At 37.7% G+C, this 12,682-nt stretch overlaps 1 protein-coding gene across 11 annotated transcripts in view; it reads left to right on the top strand.

Annotated features, from left to right (window-relative positions):
• citb (citron rho-interacting serine/threonine kinase b) overlaps positions 1–12,682 on the top strand; it is a 130,321-nt gene that overhangs the window by 63,008 nt on the left and 54,631 nt on the right. For all 11 annotated transcript variants that reach the window (XM_087264075.1, XM_087264076.1, XM_087264083.1 and 8 more), the window contains exons 13-14: positions 3,463–3,637; positions 9,185–9,382. In XM_087264075.1, the coding sequence (XP_087120201.1) occupies positions 3,463–3,637; positions 9,185–9,382 (373 nt within the window). The remainder of the gene's footprint in view (positions 1–3,462; positions 3,638–9,184; positions 9,383–12,682) is intronic.

Consider the following 12,682-nt stretch of genomic DNA (forward strand, 5'->3'; position numbering starts at 1 on the left):
ATTGGCTGTATCCCTGTCTCTCCACTCCACCAATAGCTGTTGTGTGGTGAGCACACGGGCACTATTGTCCTGTGGCACACGATAAATGCGCTCTGTGAATATACATTACATTAGTGGTTCCCAAACTTTTATTGCCTAAGACCCCCTTTTTCCCCAGAAAATATTGTAAGACCCCCCTCCACATGTAATGATTATTGCTCATAAGTTTGCAGCAATGATTACAAAAAATGTTGTTTTAAAACCAATGGTGTGTTTATTACTATATCTAGAAATGCTTATGCACAAATAATAGCCTAATGTTTTCCAGAGATGGGTTACAGCTGTGTAAAACTGGACAAGTTGGCGGTTCATTCCGCTGTGGCGACCCAGGATTAATAAAGGGACTAAGCCGACAAGAAAATAAGTGAATTAATGAATGAATAAAAGCCTAATGTAAAATATAAAGTAAAACATCAGTAGGCCATTTGTAACTGAAAAACGTAAGCCTTTGGCCTTCAAATTGACCCTATTTAAAATCCAATAACAAAAAAAATTGTATTCACACAGGTTTATAAGGGAAAAAAATAATATAGGCTATTACAATGTAAAAATACTTGCAATGTTATTTGTTATGCTCTATCAAGGGATTGCTGTGAGGATTGCTGCGAGATGAATCAGTGAGACTTTGTTGACAAATGGGTTGCGGATCCATGCCTTGGCACTACACAGGTCTGGGCTGGGGCCTTTTCCCCTTTGCAAAGAAACTTTCCAAAGACTTACTTTTACTTTCTTACTTATTTTACAGCTTGTGGGTTAAATTTGGGCGCTAAAGTGACCAAGATATCAGCAAGAGAATACATTTTTCAAAATTAAAGACAAAAAAGAATTGTTCAAACGCGGATAATAATAAAACGGAAATAATTAATGATTTCTTGTGTGGCCCGGTACCTATTGATCCATGGACCGATGGTTGAGGACCACTGAGCTAGGGGATAAAATGAACTAAGGCAACATGATCATTCTCCTAATTGTCCACTGCTAAGATTTTTTTTTAATTATGACGTGACCCCCCCACAAAGCTTGCTGAGGCCCGCTTGTGAGCCGCGACCCACCTCTTGGGAACCGCTGCATTAAATCATATAAGCTATTATTAATACATCACATGGAGGCTGTAAAAAGAAGCTTTTTTGATGTATACTTTGTTAGGATTGGATTATATTTGGCCGGGATACAACTTTTTAAAAATCTGGAATCTGGGGGGTTAAAAAATAAATCAAAATACTAAGAAAGTCACTTTTAAGGTCACCTCTAAAGTCACGTCAAGTTGACATATATAATGTACAATAGATGCTGCATATTAATGTTATGCTTCATATTCTGCTTCATGTCGTTCACATGAATGAGCCATGGATATTATATTGTGTTTGTTGACTGTAAAGGTTAATTTCAGGCTAATGTGCCATGAAGGCGGATATTCAGGGTTATGCACAAAGCTAATGAATGATGATCTGAAATATTTGCATTATGCATATCAGATTCATTTTGTGCCTGCTAAAAGAGAAAACCTTGATTATATTTTCTGATGTTTTGATTTAAATATGTTGGGATTTTTCTAAGATAGTAATTGCTGAGTGTGAAATAATTATGACACTAAAACCAAATTTAGATGTAGGTCTTAAACATTTATTCAATGAATCATTCGTTTAACTCATTAGTTTAGAATGACGATTCATTTGGCTTATTACTTTCATTTATTCATTTTCTTTTCGGCTTAGTCCCTTTATTAATTTGAGGTCGCCACAGCAGAATGAACCACCAACTTATCCAGCACGTTTTTACGAAGCGGATACCCTTTCAGCCGCAACCCATCTCTGGGAAACAGCCACACACACTCATACACTACACACAATTTAGCCTACCTAATTCACCTGTACCGCATGTCTTTGGACTTGTGAGGGAAACTGGAACACCCGGAGGAAACCCACGCTAACGCAGGGAGAACATGCAAACTCCGCACAGAAACGCCAACTGAGCCAAATCTCGAACCAGTAACCTTGCTGTGAAGCAACAGCACTACCTACTGCGCCACTGCATCACCTCATTTGTGTTTAGAATAGCCTTATTATTTGTATTTATGTATTATATATATTTATAAATATATATTTTTTGCTTCAATTTATTAATTTGTTTTTTTTTTATTTAATAATAATAACAATAACAATGAAGAATCATTAATAATCATTAATAATAATAACAATAATAATAATAATAATAACAACAGTAATAACATTAATAGTAATAATAATAATAATTATAAAATGATAATAATAATAATAAATGATAATAACAACAGTAATAACAATAATAATAATATTAATAATATTAATAACAATAATAACATTATTAATAAAAATATAATAACAGTTATAACATTAATAAAAATAATAATGCTACTACTACTACTACTACTACTAATAATAATAGCAGTAATAACTATAATAAAAATGATAACAACAACAGTAATAACATAAATAATAATAATAATAATAATAATTATTATTATTATTAGTATTATTATTATTATTATTATTATTGTTGTTCTTATTATAAATTAATAATAATACTACCAAATTTGTGTATAATAAAAATAGTAATTAATTACAGTGAAACAATTAATTAAATAAAGCATACAAAAATAATAGGCGTCATGGTGGCACAGTGGGTAACACGATTGCCTCACAGCAAGAAGGTTGCTGATTTGAGCCCCGGCTGGGTCAGTTGACATTTCTGTTTGGAGTTTGCATGTTCTCCCCGTGTTGGCGTGAGTTTCCTCCGAGTGCTCCGGTTTTCCCAAAAGTCCAAAGACATGTGCTACAGGTGAATTGGGTAAGCTAAAATTGACTGTTGTGTATGTGTGTGAATGAGTGTGCATGGTTGTTTCCCAGTAATGGTTTGGAGCTGAAAGATGTTCCGCTGCGTAAAGTATATGCTGGATAAGTTGGCGGTTCATTCCGCTGTGGTGACCCCTAATTAATATAGGGACTAAGCTGAAAAGAAAATGAATGAATGAATTAAATAAAATATTACGCTTACAAATTTTATACAAAAGTTTCTTTGACATGCAACATACAATAATAATATTACTGTACAGTTATGATTTTACTCTACATGGTAAATACCGTACATCCGTATTGTTGTTTTAGATGCTTCAGTGGAAGAATTTTAGCGGTTAAACAGCTCTTCTAGTGTATGAAAAGTCAAATGCAGACTGATTTGACTGTAAATTAATTGTATAAATTCAGTTAAACCATCTCACTGTTCAACGTTGATCTGCAGAGTTGATGATTGGTCGAATAGCACTGATCCAGAATATTCACTAAAGGCAGATATAGAGTAGATTAGCTGGTTAACCAAGCTTTGACTGATTCACAACTTTACAATTTTCTACAGAGTTTTCTTTTCAATCTCTTGTTTCATGTTTAGGAAAGCCCAGGAGGAGATGATTTCTGAACTCAGACAGCAGAAGTTTTATTTGGAGTCTCAGGCTGGAAAACTGGAGGCGCAGAATGCAAAGCTGGAGGAGCATCTGGAGAAACTCACCCAACAAGAGCAGACAAACAAGAGCCGAGTGCTGGAGCTGGAAGCCAGGCTGCGAGAGGTGACTATGATCACATTATGCTGAATAATGAACCATATTTCACCCTACTGTGCACACAGAACAATAAGGTTTCATTAGTCAATGTACTCACTAACTAAACTAAGTATGAACAATACTCACCGTTCAACATTTGAAGAGTTCAGATGCAAAAACCTCTGAAAAAGAGCCTGAAATTTCCACAGAACTTTATTTTTCTCAGACTCCTGTGTTTATTTTGAGTGATTTCATTTTAACCAAATTGTAGACAGCACATTTTAGCTCTTAAGTGGCTATTTAAAATACTTTAAATGTTTTATATTTTGTTACAGACATACAGTGTCATGCTGCAACTGTTTTACAGCATATGAAATGTCCCAAACCCTATTTTTAACTGTTCAAAATGGGCAAAGAAAATTTGTTTTTACTCTCTAATAGTCAGAACAATTTTTATGTTAAACATGCATTAAAAAACATTCAGGAAAAAGTGTTTCATGTAAATTGGGACCACGAGTGCACATGTACATGGACATAATTTTTCTTTAAAAGTACATCATATCAAAAGATGTTTTTTATTCTAATTAGGTTTCAATGACCCCAAATAGCAAAGATAAATAAAAAATTACCTGTAAAAAAAAACTTGTGTCACGGTTCGGGAAGGATGAGAGAGCGAGGACTCAAATGCAAAACACAGGATTTATTATTAATTTAAATAAAACAAAAAGAACAACAAAAACCACCCCGAGGGGGAAAAACATAACTATCAAACAAGCAGACAAACAAACTTGGCTGGGCTGGGCTGGGCTGGGCTGGCAAGACACGACTGGAGCAGGAACACAGGGGTAGTATAGACGACGAACTGGCACAGGACAGAAGACATGAGGGGATTATAAAGCAGAAGTAAATTCACACAAACAGGTGAACATGAGAAACTAATAATGAGTTAACAAGGAGGGTGGGACTAGACAATAGACGGGAGAGCGCATGACACAGAGAGACAACACAAGCCATGCGCTCACATAAAACAAGACTAGAACACGCAGCCAATGAGAGAACTCATTAACCACGCGTTCATGACAACCCAAGCAAGCGGTGCATGTAAACATACACCACATGCTAAACACAACACCAACAGAAGACTGGACGCAAGACACGAGTACACGATGCATGAAAGCACTCACCGTGCACTCACACACGCAGCATTCATGTTTCATCCCAGCGCCGACCAAAACCGAAACCAACTGGACAGAGACGCTGGGAATGAAACACCACGCTGCAGACAGACGAAAACACAAACACGAGTACAAGAGCGCGCTCGTCTGAGGCACGCAGAGCCCGCGCGGCTGCATCATGCAGGAGCTCGCACACTCTGCGTACACCCACGACGCACACAGAGACAAACAAAGACAGAAACAAGTGCTCGACCCAAGAAAACTCGAGCCGAACACAACAGGACAGGACTAGACATGACTAGTGTCCGGACTCTGCCACCAAAACAAGAATTTACATGACCAGAGTGGCAGAACCCTGACACCTTGTGCCTTAAGAGGATAAAGGGTAACACTTTATAATAACTACACACTATAAATAATTTATTAAGCATTAGCAAATAGTGAATTCCTTATCTGTTAAGCATTAACTCTACATTAATTAGTGTCAGTAAGCAGTTTATAACTGCAGCTACAAATGCTGTATTCTTGACTTACAGCCACATGTATAATGCGCTTAATAATTGTATTTTCAAACTTTGTTAATGATTTATTTTTCATCACTAAATTAAGTATCGCATTATTTACAAACATTTGTATTTAAAAGTAGTTGAAGGTTTTTAGGACCATTCAGAATGAGTAAGTAAATGATTAATAAACTAATGAAATCAACGTTTATATGTCTTATTATTCAGGCATATATTAATGGTTACTATATATGTTAATAAATGTTTTATTAACTCAACTTCATGCAGTTTTGTGGGTCCTAATCTAAAGTGAGGACTATTCATGCTTTATAAATCCCTTATAAATGACAAATAAAGGTTCAGTTAAACTCTAAACAGGAAAAATAGACATTATTCATTCCTATTCATTTAAAGATACACAAATGAAACTGCTCTTCAAATGAAAAATAATTATTTAAACCTTATCTACAATAAAATCACTGTAGAGTTTAAACATTACATATTTTTATATTGTTTAATTATTATATTGTTGTTGTTTTATCCAGTTGGATGTCATATTTTGACACTCCTGTTATTTTGCAATGTTTAAACTTTACAGTAATTTTACTTTTTAGAAAGATTGCACAGATTATCGTTCATTTGATACTGAGCCTTTAATAGTCATTTATAAGGGAATAGTCCTCACTTTAGATCAGGTCACAAAACTGCATGAAGTTGAGTTAATAAAGCATTTATTAACATATTAGTTGACAATTAGTGTATGCCTGAATTATAAGATGTATAAATGTTGATTTTAATAATTTATTATTCATTTACTAACTCATTCTGAAGTATCCTAAAAACCCTCAACTACTCTTAAATACAAAGAGTTTGTAAATAATGCGATACTTAACTAACTAACGGTGTATTAATGTAGAGTTATTGCTTAACAGATAATGAATTCACTAGATACTAATGCTTAGTAAACGATTCATAATGTGTAGTTATTATAAAGTGTTACTGGTTAAAGAACATGAAAATAATATATTATTTGCCATAAAATTTTAATTACTGAACGTACCAACAGGAAACTGATTAAAATGTTAAAATTTTAGGAAAATTTCAGGCCGTACTCACACTAGGTACAGTTGCCTCGAACCAGGCCAAAGCACGCTTGTCCCCCCTCCTGTCTCTCCCGACGGCCCGCACTCACACCACAATTGGGCCTGGGCACGCTTACGTCATCGCTGAGAAGTGAGAAGTGAGAAGCGCTCTCTCACTCAGCAGCACAGTGGAGATTTCTCTTGTTATATCGTTTCAGTTGTTTGATATCAGTGACATGCAGTCAAATATTTCGCCAAACAGTCCTTAGGGATGCGGTGACACGCAGTCAGATATTTCGACAAGCAGATCCGCCACTTTTGGCGCTCATAAACAATCATAAAGCTCTTGTGCTGCAGGAATGAGGAGGTCTGCTGAAGGTGCAGCTGTCGTGAAGTGAGGAGTTCTCGTCTTTATTAAACTACGGCAGTTTGCGTTCACTGAACAGTAAGAATGATTAATAAATCCATATGAAACAGTCCCTTAAATGTCACGTCTCGCTTTCAGTTTCGGGCTTTGGCGCGTTTTGCGCTCACACTACCAGTGTACTGCGTGAGCTCAGGCCCACCTCTTCCAACCGGGCCAGGGCTGGCCAAGTGAACCATGCTTGAGCCCGATTCAGCGCACTCACACTTCTCAAACGATCCAGGAAACGAGCCTGGGCACGGTACGGATGGTATAGTGCGAGTAGGCCCTCAGTCTGCGTTTAGAGGGTTTTACATCTGAACTCTTCATTTACTAAAGCCTTATTAAAATCCAAATCCATGCTTGTAACATTAGTTTAAGAGTTCACCCAGATGATTGATTATAAGCGTGTTTGGCATGCTGTCCCGGGAGAGAGCCCTGAGCTCATAAGATCCTCGAGCCCGGGGCTCCCTACCTTTGCAGGGCGAGAGGGGAGTTTGAGTTTAGGTAAATCTCGAGAACACCCCCACTATTTGAAGCTAGTGTGCAATTAGGGATTGTTATGACGATAACTACTTACAAGGAGCACGTCTGTGGTGTCGATTTGGATAAGTCGATTAACTTAATTATATGTTTTTGGACGGTGGGGGGAAACAGGGGGACCCGGAGGAAACCCATGCGAGCACAGGGAGAACATGTAAACTCCGCACAGAAACATCGATTGGACTGTTAAGGGCTAGAACCAATGGTGTTGGGGCAACAGTGCTAACCACGGGACCTCTGTGCCACCCATCTAGGAAAGGAGGGGGAGTAGGGGAGGAACGGGGGGATTCTTCAAAACGAAGATGACTGTTATATGGAACTTAGGTTATATATGGAGACAAAGTCATCTGATTGGTGAATCTTAAATTGAATAATGCGGGACCGGCTGTGAGCAATCATAAGCACGTGATCCTCTTGAAATTAGTTTATTAATAAATTTCACTTAATGCACAATGAGTTAGCACGAACTAACAATCAACAATTTTCTGACTGTTTATTCGGGAAAAGATGCACTTCTGGTTTTCCTAAATTTGACTGCAGCATTTGACAAAATATGGTTGATGTCAGAATTATTTTTCCCCCCTGTTTATTTTTTTTTCCCTAATTTCTGTTTAAAGGAGAGGAGATTGTTTCAGCACATTTCAAACCATAATAGTTTTAATAACTCATTTCTGATAACTGATTTATGTTATTTTTGCAATGATGGCAGTAAATAATATTTGACCAGATATTTTTCAAGACACTTCTACACAGCCTAAAGTGACATTAAAAGGCTGAACTAGGGTAATTAGGTTAACCATGCAGGTTAGGTTAATTAGGCAAGTTATTGTATAACGATGGTTTGTTCTGTAGACTACTGAAAAAACATATAGCTTAAGGGGGCTAATAATTTTGACCTTAAAATGGGTTTTAAAAAACTAAAAACTGTTTTTATCCTAGCCGAAATAAAACAAATAAGACTTTCTCCTGAAGAAAAAATATTATCAGACCTAGTGTAAACATTTCCTTGCTCTGTTAAACATCATTTGGGAAATATTTAAAGAGGAAAAAAATGCAAAGACGAGCTAATAATTCTTACTTCAACTGTATATAATGATATTTTGATTGAGCGCTTAAGATTGTGTGCTGGGATTTAAGAAAACGTTTGGAAATGGTTTAGTTCTTATCTTTTAGGGTGAACGTTTTCTATTGAATGAGGAAATTTTTCATCCTCTTTTGCACGTATGGAGTGTGGTGTTCCCCAAGTATCAATTTTGGGACCAGCTCTTTTTTCCAACATGCTTTCCTTGGCTGCTATCCGTAAGAAACATAATGTAAGCTATTTTCTTTACGCTGATGATACTCAGCTTTATATACCCATAAAATTGGGGAAAAAATCAATATTACAGTCCTTCTTTTACACTTGAATGTATCAAAAACTAAAGTGCTATTGCTTCCGAGTGTGAATCTACAATGAATCAACTATTCATTTAAACCTAAGGTCCACCATCTCACAAAGATACTTGAAGTTATTTTTGACACCGAGTTAGAGATTGACAAGCAAAATAATTTGGCTATCAAAAGTGGTTTCTATTAATTACAGAGCTGAAGCCTTTTCTCTCTTTTAAGGAGTTGGAAACCATAAAATTATTATAATATATTATAAATTATATTATAAACTATTATAATATTTTAAAGAATAAAATATTCAGTGTTCTTAAAAAGAGTGTACTTGCACTATGTTGTTTTTATACTGTCATTCTGGCATTATAGTGGCATAAAAGGATATTAAAATGACAATAATATTGTTTACTGCAATGCATTTTGGTGCTATATATCATTATGGAATATGGTGAAAGGCCTAACCCTAGTCCTGTGCTGCTCCACAGATCGGCCTAGAGCATGAGGAACAGAAGCTGGAGATCAAGCGTCAGGTGTCAGAGCTCACGTTGTCTCTGCAGGAGAGAGAAGCTCAGATCAGCAGCCTGCAAGCGGCACGCCACGCTCTCGACAGCCAACTACAGCAGGCCAAAACTGAGCTGGAGGAGACCACCGCCGAGGCCGAAGAGGAGATCACCGTCCTGAGGGTGAGGAGCTTTCACTGACAACATTCAATCATTAATTTACATTCGTTTCCACAGAAGAATGAATTGGCGTATGTTTTACACAGCAGATGCCCTTCTAGCCGCAATGCAGTGCTGGGAAACACCCATACACTCTCACATTCACACACACTCATACACTATGGAAAATTTTGTTTATTCAAGACAGCGCATGTGTTTGGACTGTCGGGGAAACCAGAGCGCCCGGAGGAAACCCATGCCAACACAGGGAGAACATGCAAACTCCACACAGAAATGCCAACTGGCTCAGCTGGAACTCGAACCAGCAACCTTCTTGAATTTAGGCAACAGTGCTAACCACTCAGCCACCATGACAAACAGCAGTCAATCACAACAGGCCATTGTTTCAAAGGGGTTCAATTATGTTGTTTACACTTTCAGCTTCCTTATACAATTGATCGTTTTTTGTGGGACTTCATGCCCCCCTGGCAGGTAACTCTTTTGACCACCAAGTTACAGATTGATTTATCTTTTTTACAGTGCTGCCAACTATTTTCAATGAAAAGGTGCTGAGCTCTGCTCTAAAAGTCACTAAGTAAAGTTTATTTATAAACTAATTTCGAGAGGATCACTTGCTTATGATTGACCACAGCCGGTCCTGCATTATCTAATACATGATCCTACAATCAGATGATTCCTAAGGCCCCGTTTACACTAGTGCGTTTTAGTTTTAAAACGGCGTTGTAGAATGAAAACGATCCGCGTCCACACTTGCGTTTTACCCAGCGTTTCTGAACTGCTCTCCGTCCACACCAAAACACTGAAAACGCACATCACATGACCACACAGACACTCTCAGGCAAGCGCTGCAGCATTTCTACCCCGATGAGAGCTCTGCTAGTCGGACTGCTCATCAAGCATCTCCCGCTGGATCTAATCTCGCTATATTTGCTAAATGTGATATTTAATTCATCTTGTTGTCTTTATTTAACGACATATTCCCTGACTTTGGTCATTGGAGTCTATTACTTGTTCACAGGTAACGTGTTTTGGTTAAGCGCAAAGATAAGTTAATGATTAATCCATGTACATTGACTGATCGCTTGCCTTTATTTCCTACAATGTATAAACTTATTGTATGTTATACTTTTATAATGGCCATTATCAATTATTGAAACTGATATTCAACAAAAGAGAGGGTGTGTTTCGTATTTTCACTGAAATTGAAAGGAGGCAGTTGTTATCGGCTCCGTTTTGTTATAAATATCCACACAGTGAAGATGACGCTCATGCAGCACGACGCCTCAACATTTCTGCTGTCTGTTAAGTTGCTAATATTAAAATGAAAATAGGCAGTTCCTTAAATCATGTTTACATTTTATTGTTGAGAAAGTAGCCAGGGTGATGTGAATGAAGTTATAAAGTACACTGTTCCCTTTGAAGATTTACGCGTGTCCTCGGTATGTTTTCCATATCAAACTGAGAAGAGGGAGACTGCAGCCTTGATCAAACTTGCAAAGTCTGAACTTACAAGAAGAGGATGCGAGACTGAACTGTGTGTGGTCTACTTAATGTTAAGGAAAAGCCCCAATCAGATCGGCAGCCCCGCCTCAGTTTTCAGATGTCTCCGTCTTTCCCCATCCACACTAAGACAGAGCAGCAGCATTTTAGAATGAAAACGACCTCTCCAGTGTTTCCAAAACGCTCCGTTTTCGGCGCTCGAGAAGTCCAGCGTAGTGTGGACGGATGGCGTAACTGTAGCAAAACCTACACGTTTTAAAACGAAAACGCACTAGTGTAAACAGGGCCTAAGTCACTATAAATAACCACAGTCTTTTTTCCACAACTACCCACAACTATTCCTCCTGTCCCCCCCTTTACCGAGATTAAGCGCCACGGTGGCCCAGTGGTTAGCACTGTTGCCCCATAGCAAGAACATCAGCGGCTTTGATGGTTACGTTCACGCGGAGTGAAGACCCAGGGGGGTGGAGATAGATGATTGTTAGCGTGAAGTCAAGACCGGAGGGGCGGGCCGAATCTCGGTGTGGCTGGAGGGAGGAGGAAAGCAGCCCATAAGGCAGTTTGAGACACCTGGACTAAGGCAAATGGGGGAGTTTTTGAGATATACCTGAGCTCAATCTCCCCTCTTGCCCTGCGAACGAGAGGAATCCCTGGCCTTTCAATTCCCTCGAGCCAAGGGCTCTTTCTCGGGAAAGCATGCCAAACACGTTTATTATAAATCATCAGCTAAGTGTGAACTCTTGAAATGTCTTACGTCAATTTGCATATTACCAACGTCATCACATCCAACCATTTCTGTTTGTTTAACAGCCTATGGTTAATAAAGGGGTATTTATAATTGCACCACGCTTTATACATGCATGTCAATGTAATTAAATGTATTGTTGTTTGAATACAGTATATCAATATAGATGTGTAGTGAATTGGCAGTAATCTCTTAGACATAATAAACTAAGACCAGTTCTGGTGTCACTAGAATCTCTGATTGTAAACAACAAGCAGAAGCAGATCAGTACTAAAGAAATACCTTACGTTTGCTGTGCAAAAACATTTGCCTTCGTATGCAGAGGGGTAATCTGCTCTCGATGCAGCACCAAAAAAGTCGCTATATATGTTGCTTTTATAAATATTTGGTGCTAAGGGGGTCTGAAAAGCATTTTTTTTAGACAAGCCAAAAAAATATGGTCTTGTTTTAAGAATTAATATGCACAAATTAAGAGAGTTTTTCCCTAAAACAAGCAAAATAATCTGCCAATGGGGTAAGTGGAATGATCATGTTTTTCCTTTTGACTTAGTATTATTTAACTTACCCCATTGGCTGAATATTTGCTTGTTTTTAGAAAAACACTTAGGGCTCTATTTTGACGGTTAATGCGCAAAGTGCAAAGCGCAGGGCGTGTCAGAATACACTTTTGCTAATATAAGGACGGAAAAATCCGCTTTGTGCCATGGCGCATGGTCTAAAAGGGTTGAGCTTATTTTCTTAATAAGTTACAGGTGTGTTTTGAGAATAAACCAATCAGAGTCTCATTTGGTGCATTGCTATTTACATGATGACTTTGTAAGTGTAAAAACTGAGCATTTCACTAGCAAGAAAACAGTTAAACAGAGCATCTGCAGAGCGAGAATGAGAGATAAAGGATTTACTTTCGCTCTCGTGGATAGGAAAACCTTATATGCACAGACATCAATTAGCCTATAAATAATTAATTTCATTTGTTAAGTGCAAAGATTTGTTTCAAAACTATTTCTAAATTCAGTTCTAATGTCCAGCAAATTAATAAATTAACATCAATAACGAGT

The sequence above is a fragment of the Danio rerio genome, chromosome 8, assembly GCF_052040795.2.
Source record: "Danio rerio strain M-AB ecotype USA chromosome 8, GRCz13ab, whole genome shotgun sequence".
NCBI classification, from domain to species: Eukaryota; Metazoa; Chordata; class Actinopteri; order Cypriniformes; family Danionidae; genus Danio; species Danio rerio.